Here is a 16,436-nt window from a genome sequence, read left to right on the forward strand (position 1 = left end):
TTATAGGCTTTTTTTTGGGGGGGGCGGAGAAGGTCCTTAAAAACTGACAACATAAAAATATAGAAGGTTAAAGGCCATGACCATGAGGAAATTAAACACTCTTAAAAAACACCCCTTACAGTTTTTATTGGGGGGGGGGGCTTTAGAAAATTGCCACATAAAGATTAAAATGAAATTATAACGACTAGGAACTTAACCCCCCCCCCCAAAAAAAAAAAGGGAAATCCTTTACACTTCAGTATATTAATTTAAAGCCTCAAACATTTTTTCCGGAATTAAATGTTTTATTTGAAGCATGAAGCAGGGGCTGTCACAGAAATATACTGAAAAAATTAAATGAAAGAAAATATAAGGCTAAAATCTATTGTGCACATAAGTATATTTTTGATATGGTATGTTTCTGAGTCATGGATTTGCAAGTGAATTTCTAAAACAAGTGCAGATAATTTTGTATATATTTATATTTCTATAATAATTAGTTGCATGATTAAAGGTACACTTTAAAATATGTCAGAAAAAATAAACTTAGAGAGACAGAAAACAGAAGGAGATGGCATGGTGAAGCTCAAAATCAAGAGTGATGTGAAAGTTAAAAAGAAAGTAGGAACTGAATATGAATATGAATAAAAGACTGAGTAGGAGAATATAAATAAACAATGGTTAATTGGGTACTGTACACAATTTTTTTTTTATCAAATCAGAATGCATTAAGCTTCAAATGAATGGTCTGAAGTGCAAAGGACTCTTCTTACCTTTGAAGGGGGGGGGGGCATTTTCTGCTAAAAAGTATTATCAGCCCCCTATTTTTTCGGGGGGGGTTAAGTTCCTAGTCATAATCCTTTAACTGTAATTTTAATGAGGTCATTTTCTAAAGACCCCACCCCCCCCCCCAAAAAAAAGAGTAATGTCTAGCTTTAAAAATGCATTGACCCCTGAGGGACAAAGGTGTAGACTGGTTTGAGCATGGGGAAGTAGAACTAAAAGTGGTATGGGGAGGGGTGCACATCTCGGGGAGGTGGAACTAAGGTTTGGAAAATCAGCTGTTGAAAGTAGAAGGGGTACACATTTTGTTTTGCTTGCCAGTGTTGGAACTCCTCTGCTTCAGCGGAAGGTTTCATATTCACCCACTGTACCTCCAGCCTATATGCCCTTAAGGGGATGCGTTTTTTAAGAGTGTTTAACATTTTTTTTGTTTCTAATGGCCACTGCCTTTAACCTTCTTTGATGTCAGATTTAAAGGACTAATCCTGCCCCTTCCCCCAAACCCAGAAATATTAATGAAGGTGATTAATACCCCCACATTCTAATGCAGAGAAGACATTTAGAATTTAATATGAATCTTTACCCTAAGATGAATATTTCTTCCAATTTAAATGAGCACTGACTAAAAACAGGGGAAGAAGTTTGATCCACAATAAGTTTTCCTACATTTCTGGCTATCATATGTGGCTACCCTGGTACAGTAATGCACTCTCTGACAAATGCAAAAAAAAGGTTCTTGCACATCTTTACCCCAAGGCCAATGTGTAAGCCGAATTTCACGAGAATTGGTTCAAAACTGATCAAGTAGTTCAAATTGCAAGTTTTTTACCTAAATTTTGCCATATGATATTTTGTTACCATGACATAACAGTTTCTGAAACACACACAAAAAGTGCCTAGTACATCTTTAATTCAATACCAACGTGTGTGCCAAATTTCATTAGAATTGATTGAAAACCGACGAAGCAGTTTGAATTGTAAGATTTTTTCCCAATTTTCACCATATAATATGTTGTTACCATGGCAACAAGATTTCTGAAAGACACACAAAAGTGTGTCTTAGACATCTTCACCTCAAGACCAATGTGTGTGCCAAATTTCATGAGAATCGGTTAAAAACAGAGGAAGTGGTTCTAACTGCAAGATTTTTACCTTATTTTTGCAATAATACACTGTTACCATGGCAACACAATTTCCAACACATGAAAAAATGTGTCTTGCACACCTTTACCCCAAGACCAAAATATGTACACACACACCAACATTCAACCCCCTCCACAGTCACCCTTCGGCTTGGTTAGCATCTTCATTTAGATATTTGGTGCATTGAGATGCGAGGACAAACAGAAGATCTGTTCAAAAAGGGTCTGAATTCAAGAACTAATCCAATGCAAAATAATGCACTGCTATTGAGTTTTGCACTAGCGCTAGTCTATATACCTGACAAATCTGAACTCATAAATTCTGACATTTTCACCCATTTTTTCACTGTTCCTGCAGCCAGATTTTTTGGAGCATACCCCATTCTTAATTCTTATACATAAACAAAGGTCTGGAGAAAAAATCACGCTTTTGTCCACCGTGTCCACATAATTCCGCTAACTGACCAGACTATTAAGGGTAGGGTTTCACACGCAAATACCTGTTAAGGGGTGCATTTTCAGAATATGGAAATTACGTGTTTAGGGTGCTTTTCGAGACCCCATGGTCGCGCATGGTATCCACTCGTAAATGGAAGTGGCCCCCCGGGCCTTCATTTCACATGACAATGATGAGAAAATAACAATATTTCATATTTCATATAATAAAATACAAAAGAAATAGTGAGTGAGTGATGTCATCAGTTCCCTCATTTGCATACCGACCGAGATGTGCATATGAAGCGAAATGAAGCGAAACTTTAAAATGTCATAACTTTCTTATTTTACATCCGATTTTGATGAAATTTTCAGTGTTATGCTTGTTGAATTTTTCTCTTTTTATTCAAATCAATTTTTTTGGGGTGGACTTGTGTCCTTATACTGTATCATGGTATCTCCCAGATAAAATATTACAGATCGGTGATCATGGTGTCAAAATGCACAGATTCTTACAAGAAGATCAAATAAAATCGAATCAGGTACCTACAATGCTCATTCACCAATGAAATTCAAGGTCAAAGCCTTTCAAAGGTCAATGACCTTTTTACATAATATACCATATACGGTATAATGGCATCTCTGAGATTAAAGGGGTGCTCCATGCAGGCTGAAAATATTTACAGCTTAATACACAGAGTAGAACTCACTGAGCAAAACGCTGAAAATTTCATCAAAATCGGAAAGCAAATAATAAAGTTATTGAAGTTTAAAGTTTAGCAATATTTTGTGAAAACAGTCGTCATGAATATTCATTAGGCGAGCTGATGATGTCACATCTCCACTTTCCGTTTTCCTATGTTATTACATAAAATCATATTTTTTCATTATTTCATACTTGTGTGAATAAAATGTCTCCCTTATAATGAAATAAGTTGCAGCAATAAATATCTAATGCACTAAATCAGTTGTCAAATAAATTTTTCTAGTTCTTGGAGGAAAAAAATTGAATAAACCTAATTTTATATAATAAAATACAAAAGAAAAAGTGGAGACGTGACATCATCAGCCCACCTAATGAATTTTCTGACGACTGCATGTTTTTACAAAATATTACTAAACTTTAAAATTCAATAACTTTGCTATTTGTTGTCCGATTTTGACGAAATTTTCGGCAATTTGCTAAGTGAATTCTACTCTATTTATTAAGCTATAAATACTTTCAGCCTGGACCACCCCTTTAAAAGGCACAGGTTGGTGATCTTGATGTCAAAATGCAGAGGTTCTTACAGGAAGATCAAAATAATAAAACGAAATTAAGTCACCTGAGTGCACATTAAACAAAAAAATTCAAGGTCAAAGCCTTTCAAAGGTCATTAACCCTTTTTTTTTATTATATACCATATACGGTATAATGGTATATCTGAGATGAAAAGGCGCAGGTTGGTGATCTTGGTGTCAAAATGCACAGATTCTTACATGAAGATCAAATCAAGTACCTACACTGCTCATTCAACAATGAAATTCAAGGCCAAAGCCTTTCAAAGGTCAATGACCCTTTTTACATTATATACCATATACGATATAATGGTATCTCTGAGATTAAAAGGCACAGGTTGGTGATCTTGGTGTCAAAATGCACAGATTCTTACAAGAAGATCAAATAAAAATCAAATAAAGTACCTACAGTGCTCATTTACCAATGAAATTCAATTTAGTCTAATACCAGTTCGTCTAAATAATCGGTTGGTCTAATACCAGTTGGTCCAACCTTCACTTGGTCCATTATTCATTTGGTCTATATTGCAGTTGGTCTAATGTGCCGTTGGTCTAATTTCCATTTCAGCTCATTTCCACTTGGTCTAATATCCACTTCGTCTACATGCCACTTGGTCTAATTTGTAAATTTTAGTAACTTGTTGTCAATTATCTGGTGAAATATTACGTTACTTTCCGCGCGACGGCTTCGAATCTTCACACGTGCGCCCCTCGATATTGGAGTACAATAGAGTGACGTATATTTCCATCCCAAAATTTTGAAAATATGGGGATTTTCAAAAGCCTATGTGCCGGGATGAAACAAAATATATTTGGGGATTAAACAAACTTCTATGTCTTCATAACACTCATGGGGGTGTGGAGGAGGGCGTCTATAGACAAAGCACCAGCATCTATAATCATCTTACCAGAACGATAGGTCAATATTATATCATAATTAGCCAATCTGCCAATGCGTTCGAGTCTGTCGTCTGCTAAATATTTATTCATGGCAGTGAAATTTTGATTTTAATGTTTTAAGATGTTTTTTATGTTTTTTTATGTTTTCCCTTGCTTTTGTTGATGACACTAGACGTGGTTGGCCCCTAATTGTTATGAATCCCTGTTTTATGTTATTTTATGTATCAATGAATGTCCAGAATGAATTTGGAATTAATCAGGGAAGGGAACTGAATATTATCAGCCCGTTTCAGATGAAAGGGTACGTTTATTTCCATCCGTATTTGCATAGGACCGGTGGGCCACTTTGATGGTAATGAATGTACTTAATAGTAGACTTGTTAAGAGGTTGAACGCTGCATTTTTTAGTACAAAATGTCCCACTTGGCACAAAATGTTCCTTGAGTCAAAAGAAAAAGATTCATCCAAAGAGACACGCTGTATCTATGCAAATAAGCAAGTAATTTGCATAAATTTGCATATTATGTCGATATGGTATAAACAAGTAATTCAGAATATATATTTCACCAGAACTGCCCTAAAATTGGAAATAAAGACTTAGGGTAAGACAGGGAAGAAAATTGTCATAAAATAATTGGGATATCCTTGTTTATTATTACCTAATTTACATAAATTATGCAAATTATAATTTAAAACAGAGTATTTTTTCAAGAATCCTGAACTGTTTTATAAATAACAGCAATTAATACAAAATGTCAACATTCTACATGAAAGAGAATATATTAGCGAAAACATCGATATGCTTCATGACAGTATTAGTGTCTTAATTTGCTTAGAAAGAGGGCAAATATGTCAAAATGTATGACGTGATATTGCGCTAAAACGAGACCAAAACAACCTCTATGTTACAGTCACACTCACGAATCGGGCAATAAAGCGATCAATGGTATGTCATTCGAGATAACACAATCTCAAGACATTAGCTTCCATCGGCTTCTCGTATCGCTTTTGTTGGTGTGTCTGCGACACCGTAATCTGTGCTATATACGGGCAAAATGCATTTCGGTATCGGTAAAATGTTTTATTTGTTTCTAATTTGTTTCTCTTGGAAAATTTACAGGAGACATTGCTTTGCAGGTTACCGCTTTAATGAAGCTCTGGCACATGATTCATGACGAATGTACCCCACCTCAATCCATATATTAACTTTCTTAAAATATATATCTTTTGGAGACCCCAAAGTGGCAAAACTGCATCTCCCCGGCATTCCCGCTACTTTACAAAACCAGTTTGACTTGTATTATCAACTTGGAAAACACAGATATATGGGACATCAGACAACATGATTCCTGAAAAAAAATTATTTTTGTTTATTTAAGCCCACGGGAGCCCTCCGAATTTACCCCATTACCGCTCCGTATTTCGACTTTAAATAAAAAAGAAATATCATGTTTTACAGCCATCGGCAAGGCAAATTGCGTTTTTTGGTATAATAAAACAACTTTTATATCTATATTTTTATATTTACATTCATCATTATTGATATTATTATAATTATCATTAATATTATTATTATTATTATTACTATTATTATTACTATTATTGTTCTGCCGTTTGTAATAGTGCTCTAGCACAGTAAAGGCTATAACCCAACAGGAGCATGCCTATACCCTTTCCCTTTTTGGTTTTATGTATTAAAAATAGTTTATTGTCTTTAGAACTCTTAAAAGATTACTTTTGTTTGTATTGATACCTTGGAATAGATTGAGGAGAAAATACTCTTCAACTGACATGTAGACATGGTAGAGGAGCTTTGGTAAATTGAAGAACAGCCACACGGCCCTTTATTGATTCCGCTCTATGTTGAATTTAAATATTTTGAGAGCCCAATCGGAAGAAAGATACATTTCTACTACACACATTAAAGCCTCTTTGCGTTCTCCTCTTGAAAAAACAAACATAGAAGGCATTGTTTTATATCTTATAAAATAAGTTCGTGTACGTGACGGTGGCCTGTCGAAGTTGCCAAAACCGTTTATTTTGTTTTGACAATGAAGCCCTCATCTGGAAAAGGGCATTTATTAAAGGCAGCATCTACATTATATAGAGGAGGCCTTGGCACTGGGAAGAGGGGGCTGAAGCTTGTTTAATTTCTTGGGACCAAAATTTTACATTGAACCTTTTTTTTTATTTTCAAATTTACATCAATTAATTTTACAGGCAAATAAACAAAAAGGATTGCACTACAAAATGAAGTTTTTTGGGTAACGTTTCTTTTTTTTGTCACATCTGCCGGAATTCCAGGGGGTGCTATCTATCGAGAATAATACACGCAGCACCCCCCCCCCCCCCCCCTCTTCCGGAAAATCTTGCGGGTGCTTCAGCCCCCGCTTCCAAGTACCAGGGCTTCCTCTATACAGTGCGTATCAAAAAAAAAGTTTACACTTTGAAAAAATCCTGTAAAATTATACATTTGTAATATCCTGAAGATTTTTCCACTTATTAACATTGGTACAGATCCATTTAAGCAAATGACGATATAAATATCGAAAAATATTTCCGCTTGAGTGAGCACCGCTTACTTTTGAAAAGTTAGTGAAAAATGATTTGCGCAGAACTTTGAAATAGCTATGCGAATAAAACTAAACCATTATCATGAAGAACACGTAGAATTTAGCAAGTAAAATTGATTTGAAGATATCTTTGACCTGTTTTAACTTGTTTCCTTGCCCAATACACTTCGAAGAGTGCATTACGCCTCGCCCCACTCCCCCACACACCAAGGCCATCAAGACGATATTTGATTTACACTGAGCTGTTATTTACATAAAATGAATTAGGATTGATTTTCAATTTGTTAATGATTGTTAAGCTTGGGAAAAGTGTGGAGAAACAAGTATTAAAATAATAAAAAAATTAAATGTCAACCCACTAAAAATAATAAAAACTTAGTGAAAAAGTGCTGGAGATGTCTGATGTAAACTTGTGCTCAGATTCAATTATGTCCTCAGATCCAGCTGGCACAAAAAGGGTAAAAGTTGTGCTTACTAAGTGTTGAAATTTCAATTTGGGTGGCAAATTTGTTTTAAAATGCTTGAATGTATCTGTTTTATCTTAATTGACTAAAAGTGCAAGGGAAATGTAGGAAAAATGTATCGCAGGGTAAGTTTGATTTCGCCCTTTCCCCTTGACACTGCGTGAAAACGAGCATTTCTGCGCAAACAGATTTCTGCGAGCTTTACAAAAATGGACAGTGCTCACTCAAGTGTAACATTCTGTCAAAACCTTTACTTTCATTGGATAGATGAGAACCAAACCCAAGATTATATGTGAAAAAATTACTCACATAATGTATATTTTTTAATTCCCAGAGCTTTTTCAAAGTGTAAACTTTTTTGATACGCACTGTATCATGTAGATGCCTTTAATAAGTGCCCTTTTCCAGATGAGGGCTTCATTTAGACGATATTGTCAAAACAAAATAAAGGGTTGGGCAACTTCGACAGGCCACCGTCATGTACACGAACTTATTTTATGCGATATAAAACAATGCCCCCGGGGGGGGGGCCACTTACATTGACGAGTGGATACCATGCGCGACCAAAAAAAACACGTAAAAAAGATGTCTTTTTCACGATAGGGCACGTTACGTTCGTAACGTGATAAGGGTGTCAAAAACACAAAAATAATGAAAAAAGGGTATCTATTTCGCGAGGGAAATTACGTGTTTAGGGTCGAATTTGCGGGGATGATAAAACAAAATTAAATGTTTTATAAAGGATGTCCTTTTTGCCCCAACACTACGTGTTTAGAGTCCGATTTGCGCGAGGTGTAGAAGGTGGGGTCGTACTAAACCAAATAAGGTAAAGCCGACGACCGAAGGACCCGTAACAATAAAACATTCCTGTACTTGTTTAGGGGTTCATTTCAGGGAATATTTGCCAAGAGTATCGTTTTGTTTCCAAGACTTGTTAAGGGTAGGGTTTCACACGCCAATACTTGTTAAGGGGTGCATTTTCAGAATATGGAAATTACGTGTTTAGGGTGCTTTTCGAGACCCCATGGTCGCGCATGGTATCCACTCGTGAATGGAAGTGGCCCCCCGGGACAATGCCTTCTATGTTTTTTTTTTCAAGAGGAGAAAGTAAAGAGGCTTTTACTCTGTGTAGTAGAAATGTATCTTTATTCCGAATGGGCTCTGAAAATATTTAAATTTAAAATAGAGTGGAAGCAATAACGGGGTTTGAGTATTATAGAGCTTACGTGTGGCTTCATTTTTCAATGTACTACAGCTCTTCTGCATGTCAATTGTAGAGTATTTTCTTCTCAATCTATTCCAAGATATCAATACAAACAAAAGTAATCTTTTAAGAGTTCTAAAGACAATAAACTATTTTTGAATACATAAAACCAAAAAGGGAAAGGGTATCCTAGGCATGCTCCTGTTGGGTTATAGCCTTTACTGTGCTAGAGCATTATTACAAACTGCAGAACAACAACAATAATAATAATAATAACATTAATAATAATATTAATAAAGATAAATATGAAATATAGATAATAAGTTGCTTTATTAAACCAAAAAACGCAATTTGCCTTGCCGGTGGCTTTTAAACACGATATTTTTTTATTTAGTGTCGAAATACAGAGAGGGGATGGAGTAAATTCGGAGGGCTCCCGTGGACTTAGGCTTAAATAAACAAAAAAAAAACTATCTTCAGGAAACATGTTAACTGATGTCTCATACATCTGTCTTTTCCAAGTCGATAATACAAGTCAAACTGGTTTTGTAAAGTAGCGGGAATGCCGCGGGGGAATGCAGTTTTGCCACTTCGGGGTCTCCAAAAGACATATATTTTAACAAAGTTAAAATAATGGATTGAGGTTGGGTACATTCGTCATGATTCATGTGCCAGAGCTTCATTTAAGAGATACGATCTTACGTATACGTAAGCTCCCGAAGTGCGCCAAATTGACGCCTGTATGTTGCCGCGGTTATCAATGCTATTTTTTTTTTATTAATGAGTCCTCTGTTTTTATTCATGAGTCCACTTTTCAAACAGTGGACTCATGAATAAAATAACGTATGTAACCATGGTAACAGGCGTCAATTTGGCGCACTGTGACAAAAGCGCGCATCAGCATTGGACATGTTTTATACACGCACCCGATATGCGCTAAATTAAGCGTAATTTATACAGGAAATCTGCATAAACCATCGACTCAACCGTGGGATTTTAAAACCACCTTTGTGAATTCGGGTCTAAGGGATATTCCAGGCTGAAAATATTAATATCTCAATGAAGTAAAATTCGCAGAGCAAAATGCTGAAAATATTATCAAAATCGGATAATAACAAAGTTATTGAATTTTAAAGATTTGAATTATTCCGGTGAAACAGTTTCAGGCATGTCTTTATGAATATTCATTAGGTGGACCGATGATGTCATATCCCACTTGTTCTTTTGTATTTTATTATAGGAAATAGGTTTATTCAGAATTTTTCTTTCAAGAACTAAAACAATTGGATTGGCAACTGATTAAGTGCATTAGTTATTTATTGCCGCAACCTATTTTATCAAAATGGAGACACATGTATGAAAAGAAACATTCATGATTTCATGCAATAACATAAGAAAAGGGAAAGTGGAGATGTGACATCATCAGCCCACCTAATGAATATTCATGACGATGTGCATACTACTGTTTTCACAAAATATTTATAAATTTAAAATTCAATAACTTCGTTATTTGTTATCAGTTTTTGATGAAATTTTCAGCATTTTGCATTTTACTCTATTTATTTAGATATAAATATTTTCAGCTCGGACCATCCCTTTTTAAGTTTCACCTCCCCAAGATGTGCACCCCCGCAGTTCTACCCTACCTCACACCAGGATGTGCACCTCTCCATGCTCACCAGCCAACGCCCTTGGCCTGTATACAAGATCCACAAAAGGTATTCATGAAAACGGTGACATTGAACAAAGTCAAAGACCTGTCAGAAATACAGCTTGACTGTGATTTCACAAAAAAGGGGCAGTCCCTTTGTCTGGTGGTTAGGTATGACTGATCAATGAACAACGTGGCTGGGGCTATTCATTTGTATTTAACCAAATTCAATACAAAGATCAGCTCATCAAATCATTGTTCGTTAACGCATATTCCGGCATCTCTTTACTTCGTTTCCTCTTATGCATATTGGTCTCGAGTTGGTAGAGCAGACCCAGCAGAACGACTTCGAGGAAATCTTCTCTTCAGGCCTCCCAATCTAGTAAATAAATATGCTGTCCAAAAAGAGAGCAATAATTTACATCGTTCTTGCTTACACGGTGTTTGCATTTTTCTATTTATTCGGGCCAACAATTTTGCATCTGGATAGTCCGCTTGAAACTCGTTCTAAAAAGAAAGATGATACGACTACTATAGACCGCCATGTTACTACTACACAGAGCATGCCAGATAATGTTGGTGACAAAGTCAAAGGAACCCCTGCCTCGATCCAAAAACCTTCCTCTAGAAAGGCACTTGGTTGGAGAAATAAATTTCATTGGGAGTCCAAAATAGACCAGCATGGCTATCGCGTCCTCATTAACCCTCGGAATAAATGCAAGCAGTCGGAAAATATAACTTTGCTTATCCTCGTCAAGACAAGAATGAGTAGCATAAGAGAGAGGAATATGATCAGAGAAACGTATGGTCAGGGGATAGTGAAGTATAATGTGTCTGCAACTATTATATTTCTACTTGGAAGAGAAAGTACACATACTTCAGTTGCACAGGTTGATCTCCAGAAGGAGGCTGATCTACACGGAGATATTCTTCAAGAGGACTTCATAGATACCTACTACAATCTAACCATCAAACTTATTATGGGCTTCAAATGGGCATCGACATCCTGCAGTAATACTTACTTTGTAATGTCAACAGATGATGATTGCATCGTCGACGTCGTTAACCTTGCCAATGATCTCGAAGCAAACACATCTTCGACGTTTCTTTCGAAGTTTGCCTTGGCCGAGCGAGCTATCAACTGGGTTCCGCACCGCGATCCTGGTGATAAGTGGTACACTCCACGGGAATTGTATTCGGCTGATCGCTGGTTACCCTTTCCTCGAGGATACGGTTATGTTGTTTCCAGGGAGGTGGCTCACCTTCTTTACCAAGCTTCTCAGAAGATTGCTCCTCCTGCACCCTGGGATGATGTCTACTGTGGTATACTCTTACATTCATTGGGGATAGAGATGCAAGATATCAAAGTTTGGTTTAAGACCAAGCATACACATGCACCATCAAGAGCACCATTGAAGGTTCAGGACCACTATGTGATGGGGGTAAATGGAAATGCAATGAACATGATGACCACATGGACGGCAGTTGAAAATAGGTACCAGAAATAAGCATGAAGGTATATAAGTATATAATAATGATGATGATTTCCCGGGAGTTTCCTGATTCAGGAAATATGTGCTACATACTGTCAAACTTTATTGTACCCAATTGCTGAGTTGAACTCTTTTAGCCGAAATATTAGAAAAGTCATTTTCGCAAAAAAGTAATGTTGACCGGAGTATCAAGCTCATCGACGCGCTTAACACCTTGATGTCATCATCAGCAGCAATCGCACCTGCAGTGCACCGACCAACACCGCCACCGTGACCAATGTATTGATCAAGTGCTTTCTTGAATAACCTGTTTACCAAGGCTCTGGAACAAAGCTAATCTTGTTCACTTCCTGGTTGATTTTATATTCCATCTTGCCTTTCTCTCCCGCAAAACTGGACATTAACTGGAAAAGCCATATAGAATTTCGATTTTTATCGAGTTTTTACAGTCATTTCAATAAGAAGTGTTACAAAAAATGGAATATATGATTATCATACAGTATAGGAATAACAATAGTGAAGGTAGGGGCCTACTGGGTTATCCCCTCACAAATAAATAGGCCTATATTTAAAAGTACACAAGCACATATACGGTTAAACACTAAAAAGAAAAATTTGTATAACTATTTTATTCTTATCATAATCGCCATCTTCGTTTCCAGTATTATCGTCATTTCTGTTTATATCATAATCTGTCATTATTGATGGTGTAGGCCTATTTGTAATGTAAATTACAATATACCATTGTCTCACTAAACACATTAAGAATTAAACGCAGAATAATTATTTTAACCGCTTAAGAGCTATGATTTCAAAAGTATTATTTTCATTTGGTAGATAAAGTACTTTATCATATAGTATTTAGATTTATCATTGTGTACAGATTTTGTTGAATCCAGTATGCGAACGCATAATTCGAACAGTCACAATTGGACCTTTTGTTCCAAAGAACTAAACATTCCTGTTATTAGAATGACTAAGGAAATGTATTCATTCATGAACAAAGTTGAGTCAGTTTAAACTTTGCTTAACAGTACGTAATCCAAATGAAATGTATTTTGAATTAATGCGAAAATGTGATCAGACCACACTTGACTTAACATTTTTGCTGAATACAACTGGTACGGATTTTATTTTCTCGAGTTTTGTGTGTAAGAATTGCTTGGTTTTCGGATGCTGCTGTAGCTGAGTAATTTTTTGTCACGTTCATGTTCACTTGAAAATGCCCATTGTATGATGTGTTATTGTAAGTCATACAACCGATCTGGGGTGTTTCACAAAAAAAAGGTAACTTTGTCATTTGGTAAGAACAATGGTGGCACAGCCCAGCAACCAATCACAACTCAAGGCTTCCATGGTGGTTACTGCAATGGCAAAGTTACCATAGTTGTAAGTCTTTTTGAAACCGGGTCCGAGTTTCCATTAACTTCACTCTTCGCAAAAAAATCAAGGAAATTGAATCTTTATCTCTTGTCTTCCAGAATTAATCTATTTACTCATGAGCAAATAGTTATAAGAATTTGCTCTTTTCACTTTCTGGTGGATTAATATAATAATAATACAAAAATTATATTAGCCCTTTGAATTTGAAATGGCAGTTAATTGTCATGTGCGCTGTATAAGGAAACTTGGCCCTCGTTTTATAGAAGGGGTAGACTCTAATTATTGTTTGCAATCTTGATTTAATTCATATCGATATCTATGATTAATAAATGCGCTTCGGAAATTAATTATATTATTCTCTGACACATATTTTGTAAAGATATTTTAAAGATGTGTTTACAGACGCGAAAAGAGGTCCTATCCCATTTCCATACCTTTGACATACATGAGAAACCACGTTTCACATTTGTTTCACATTATTTACAATTGTATCAAAAGATATTTCTTATTACCAAGGCTGTCTGAAAATCGGAGACCACTAATTAAATGACCGACAACGCCGTCCTTCATTATAGATCGGACGTTCTTACCGGCGCACAGTGGGCCAGAATGAGTTGAAAGTGCGCCAAAATTATATTCCATGTTATATTTTTATTTTCACATGTTGGTTATGGGTAATTTAATGGGCGTAGAATCGACTGAATATAATTTAACGCCGATAAGATGTCACCTTAATACCTAATTTTGATTGGCTACTTAAAGGAAACCAAAACCCAAGAAGAGAAGCAATCTTATTGGAAAGAGTAAAATGAGAGGAACAATTTAAAAAAGGTTTCATCAAAATCAGTTATGAAATAGGCAAGTTATGGACAATTAAAAAGTCTTGTTGTACTTACTATGTGGATCCTCAAATTGGCAAACGTGCTTGAAAATGGCTGATTTTGTGGACAACTCTCCATTTGTTTTGTACATATTTTCAGATTTTCCCCTTTATTTTACATATTTCACATTATCTCCTCCTGACCTTGGCAAATATGGTGTGGATTATATTTTCCCATGACATATGTTGTTCTCAGAAGGAGGCAAGATGCAATTTGAAAGATAATGAGGAAAATGTGAAAATTTGTGTACAAAACAAATGGACAGTTGTCCACAAAATCAGCCATTTTGAAGCATGTTTGCCAATTTGAGGATGCCCATAGAAAGTACAAGAGTTTTCAAATTCCCATAACTTGCTTATTTCATAACCGATTTTAATGAAACTTTTTTTTTAAATTGTTCCTCTCATTTTACTCTTTCCAATAAGATTACTTCTCTTCTTGGGTTTTGGTTTCCTTTAAAACCATCTGTGAAAAGGCAAATTACGCTAAACAATGTGTAGTATATAAGCTTTGTGTTATGTGTAACTTTAAGATTGACCAGAGTGATTGTTGGTTTATGCTTCTCACATGCCTAAAAAGTGTGTAGAGATCATGAAAATAATTTTATGGCATCAAAATGATTAGATTTTAAAAAATACTGAAAAATCTGAAAAATATTAACCGTGCTTTATCAAGCGGTGTAGTTTTCGGTAAAACGCAGAGTATATAACACCACGAATGTTTTACTATGAGGAGGGTTTTTGGCTAAAATTATTCTACAAGTAACTTTTATATCTGGAAGAGGGGCGGGTAGCCCTTATATGCATTATCAACCTTTATTTTGTTTGCATTATGCCGGGATTTATGTAATTTTCATGGAATGGAAGTGGAATCGTTATAGTCCTCGCCGTGCAAAAATGAACGACAATGTACATCCCACACTGTGCGCTGTGATGACTGCGCGGTATAAAAATGACCGTTTTTGAACAGTTTGGGGGTGTTGTGTCAAGTAAAATCGGCTCTAACATAAAAACGGGCAGCTAAATTTGGTATCGACTTAAAGCTTATATATCTGGCAAAATGATGATCAGGGTTCCCACGGTCATGGAAAATCCTGGAAAAATTTGTGGTCCTGGAAAGTCAGGGAAAAGTCGGGGAATTTGGAAAATTTGTGAAAAGTCATGGAAAAGTCATGGAATTGCATATACCTCATGGCTATGGAAGCTTTCCGTTTTGTCGTGTCTCGCAAAGTTCTCTCATACTTAATTATCATACTCTGCTATGTCTGATTTTGGAAACCGTGCCAGAAAGCAAGTCATGAAAAGCAGCAATTCAGTCATGGAAAAGTCATGGAAAAGTCATGGAATTCTGTTTTCAAATTTCTGTGGGAACCCTGGATGATGATATCATTTAAACGGAAACCCACGGAATTCGAAACTTTTCCAATGTAAATGCAAAAACATGGATTATCAGCCTATTTCGAGGAATAATTATCCTATAAACCTCCTGAAATGTATCTTTTATCTACTTTGAACCCTTTCACACGAAAAAACTATTTCTATCCGGATTATATGGATGAGATTTCAGATTCCTACTTGAAAAACCTCCTGTGAAATGGCATGTTTTTCCACCAAGGCATTTCGCAAAATGTCACATTTTACGATTTGATGTAGGAAATTAACGACCTTTATACAAATTCCAGAACGAAATATTTTGCTGAAGTATTCGTCAAAGTGTTGTCTTTCAGCTGGGCATGACAAAAATAAAAAATCTGAAATTGCCCAAAATGGCTTTTGGCGCACTTTTGTTTCACGTACCCCGACCCACTGTGCGGCGTTCTATGCATCTACATGTAAAGGCTCTTGTGGGGGTTATACTTCGTAATTCCGAAACACGTAAATTGCCTATACCTCGATGTTCGTTAATCCGAACATTTGTGGCATTATTCAGAATAATCCGAAAAACGAAATAAGGTTCGATGTTCCGAAGGTTCGTTAATCCGAAAACGAAATAAGGTCCGTTGTTCCGAAGGTTTGTTAATCCGAAAACGAAATTAGGTTCGTTGTTCCGAAAGTCCTAAAACGTAATAAGGTTTTTAGTTATCGGACTAACAAACCTTCGGAATTACGAACCTTCGGAATAACCGAACCTTCGGAATTACGAAGCTTCGGAATTACGAATGTATGCGTCAATGACCATGCATCTCTGCTATATATTATACGTATATTCACACCTACATGTATTTGTGTTATCAACACGTATTGATATTGGAAATTTTGTTTTAAACTGCG

General features: G+C 36.1%; 1 protein-coding gene across 1 annotated transcript; it reads left to right on the forward strand.

The window, feature by feature from the left end:
- Window positions 1–10,631: 10,631 nt before the first annotated feature.
- On the forward strand, window positions 10,632–14,043 carry LOC121408411 (beta-1,3-galactosyltransferase 5-like). Its single transcript, XM_041599889.1, has one exon. It carries the CDS (start codon window positions 10,802–10,804, stop codon window positions 11,915–11,917), a length of 1,116 nt encoding a protein of 371 aa, XP_041455823.1. The 5' UTR covers window positions 10,632–10,801; the 3' UTR covers window positions 11,918–14,043.
- The last annotated feature ends 2,393 nt before the right edge of the window (window positions 14,044–16,436 follow it).

This window comes from Lytechinus variegatus, chromosome 1, assembly GCF_018143015.1.
Source record: "Lytechinus variegatus isolate NC3 chromosome 1, Lvar_3.0, whole genome shotgun sequence".
NCBI lineage: Eukaryota > Metazoa > Echinodermata > Echinoidea > Temnopleuroida > Toxopneustidae > Lytechinus > Lytechinus variegatus.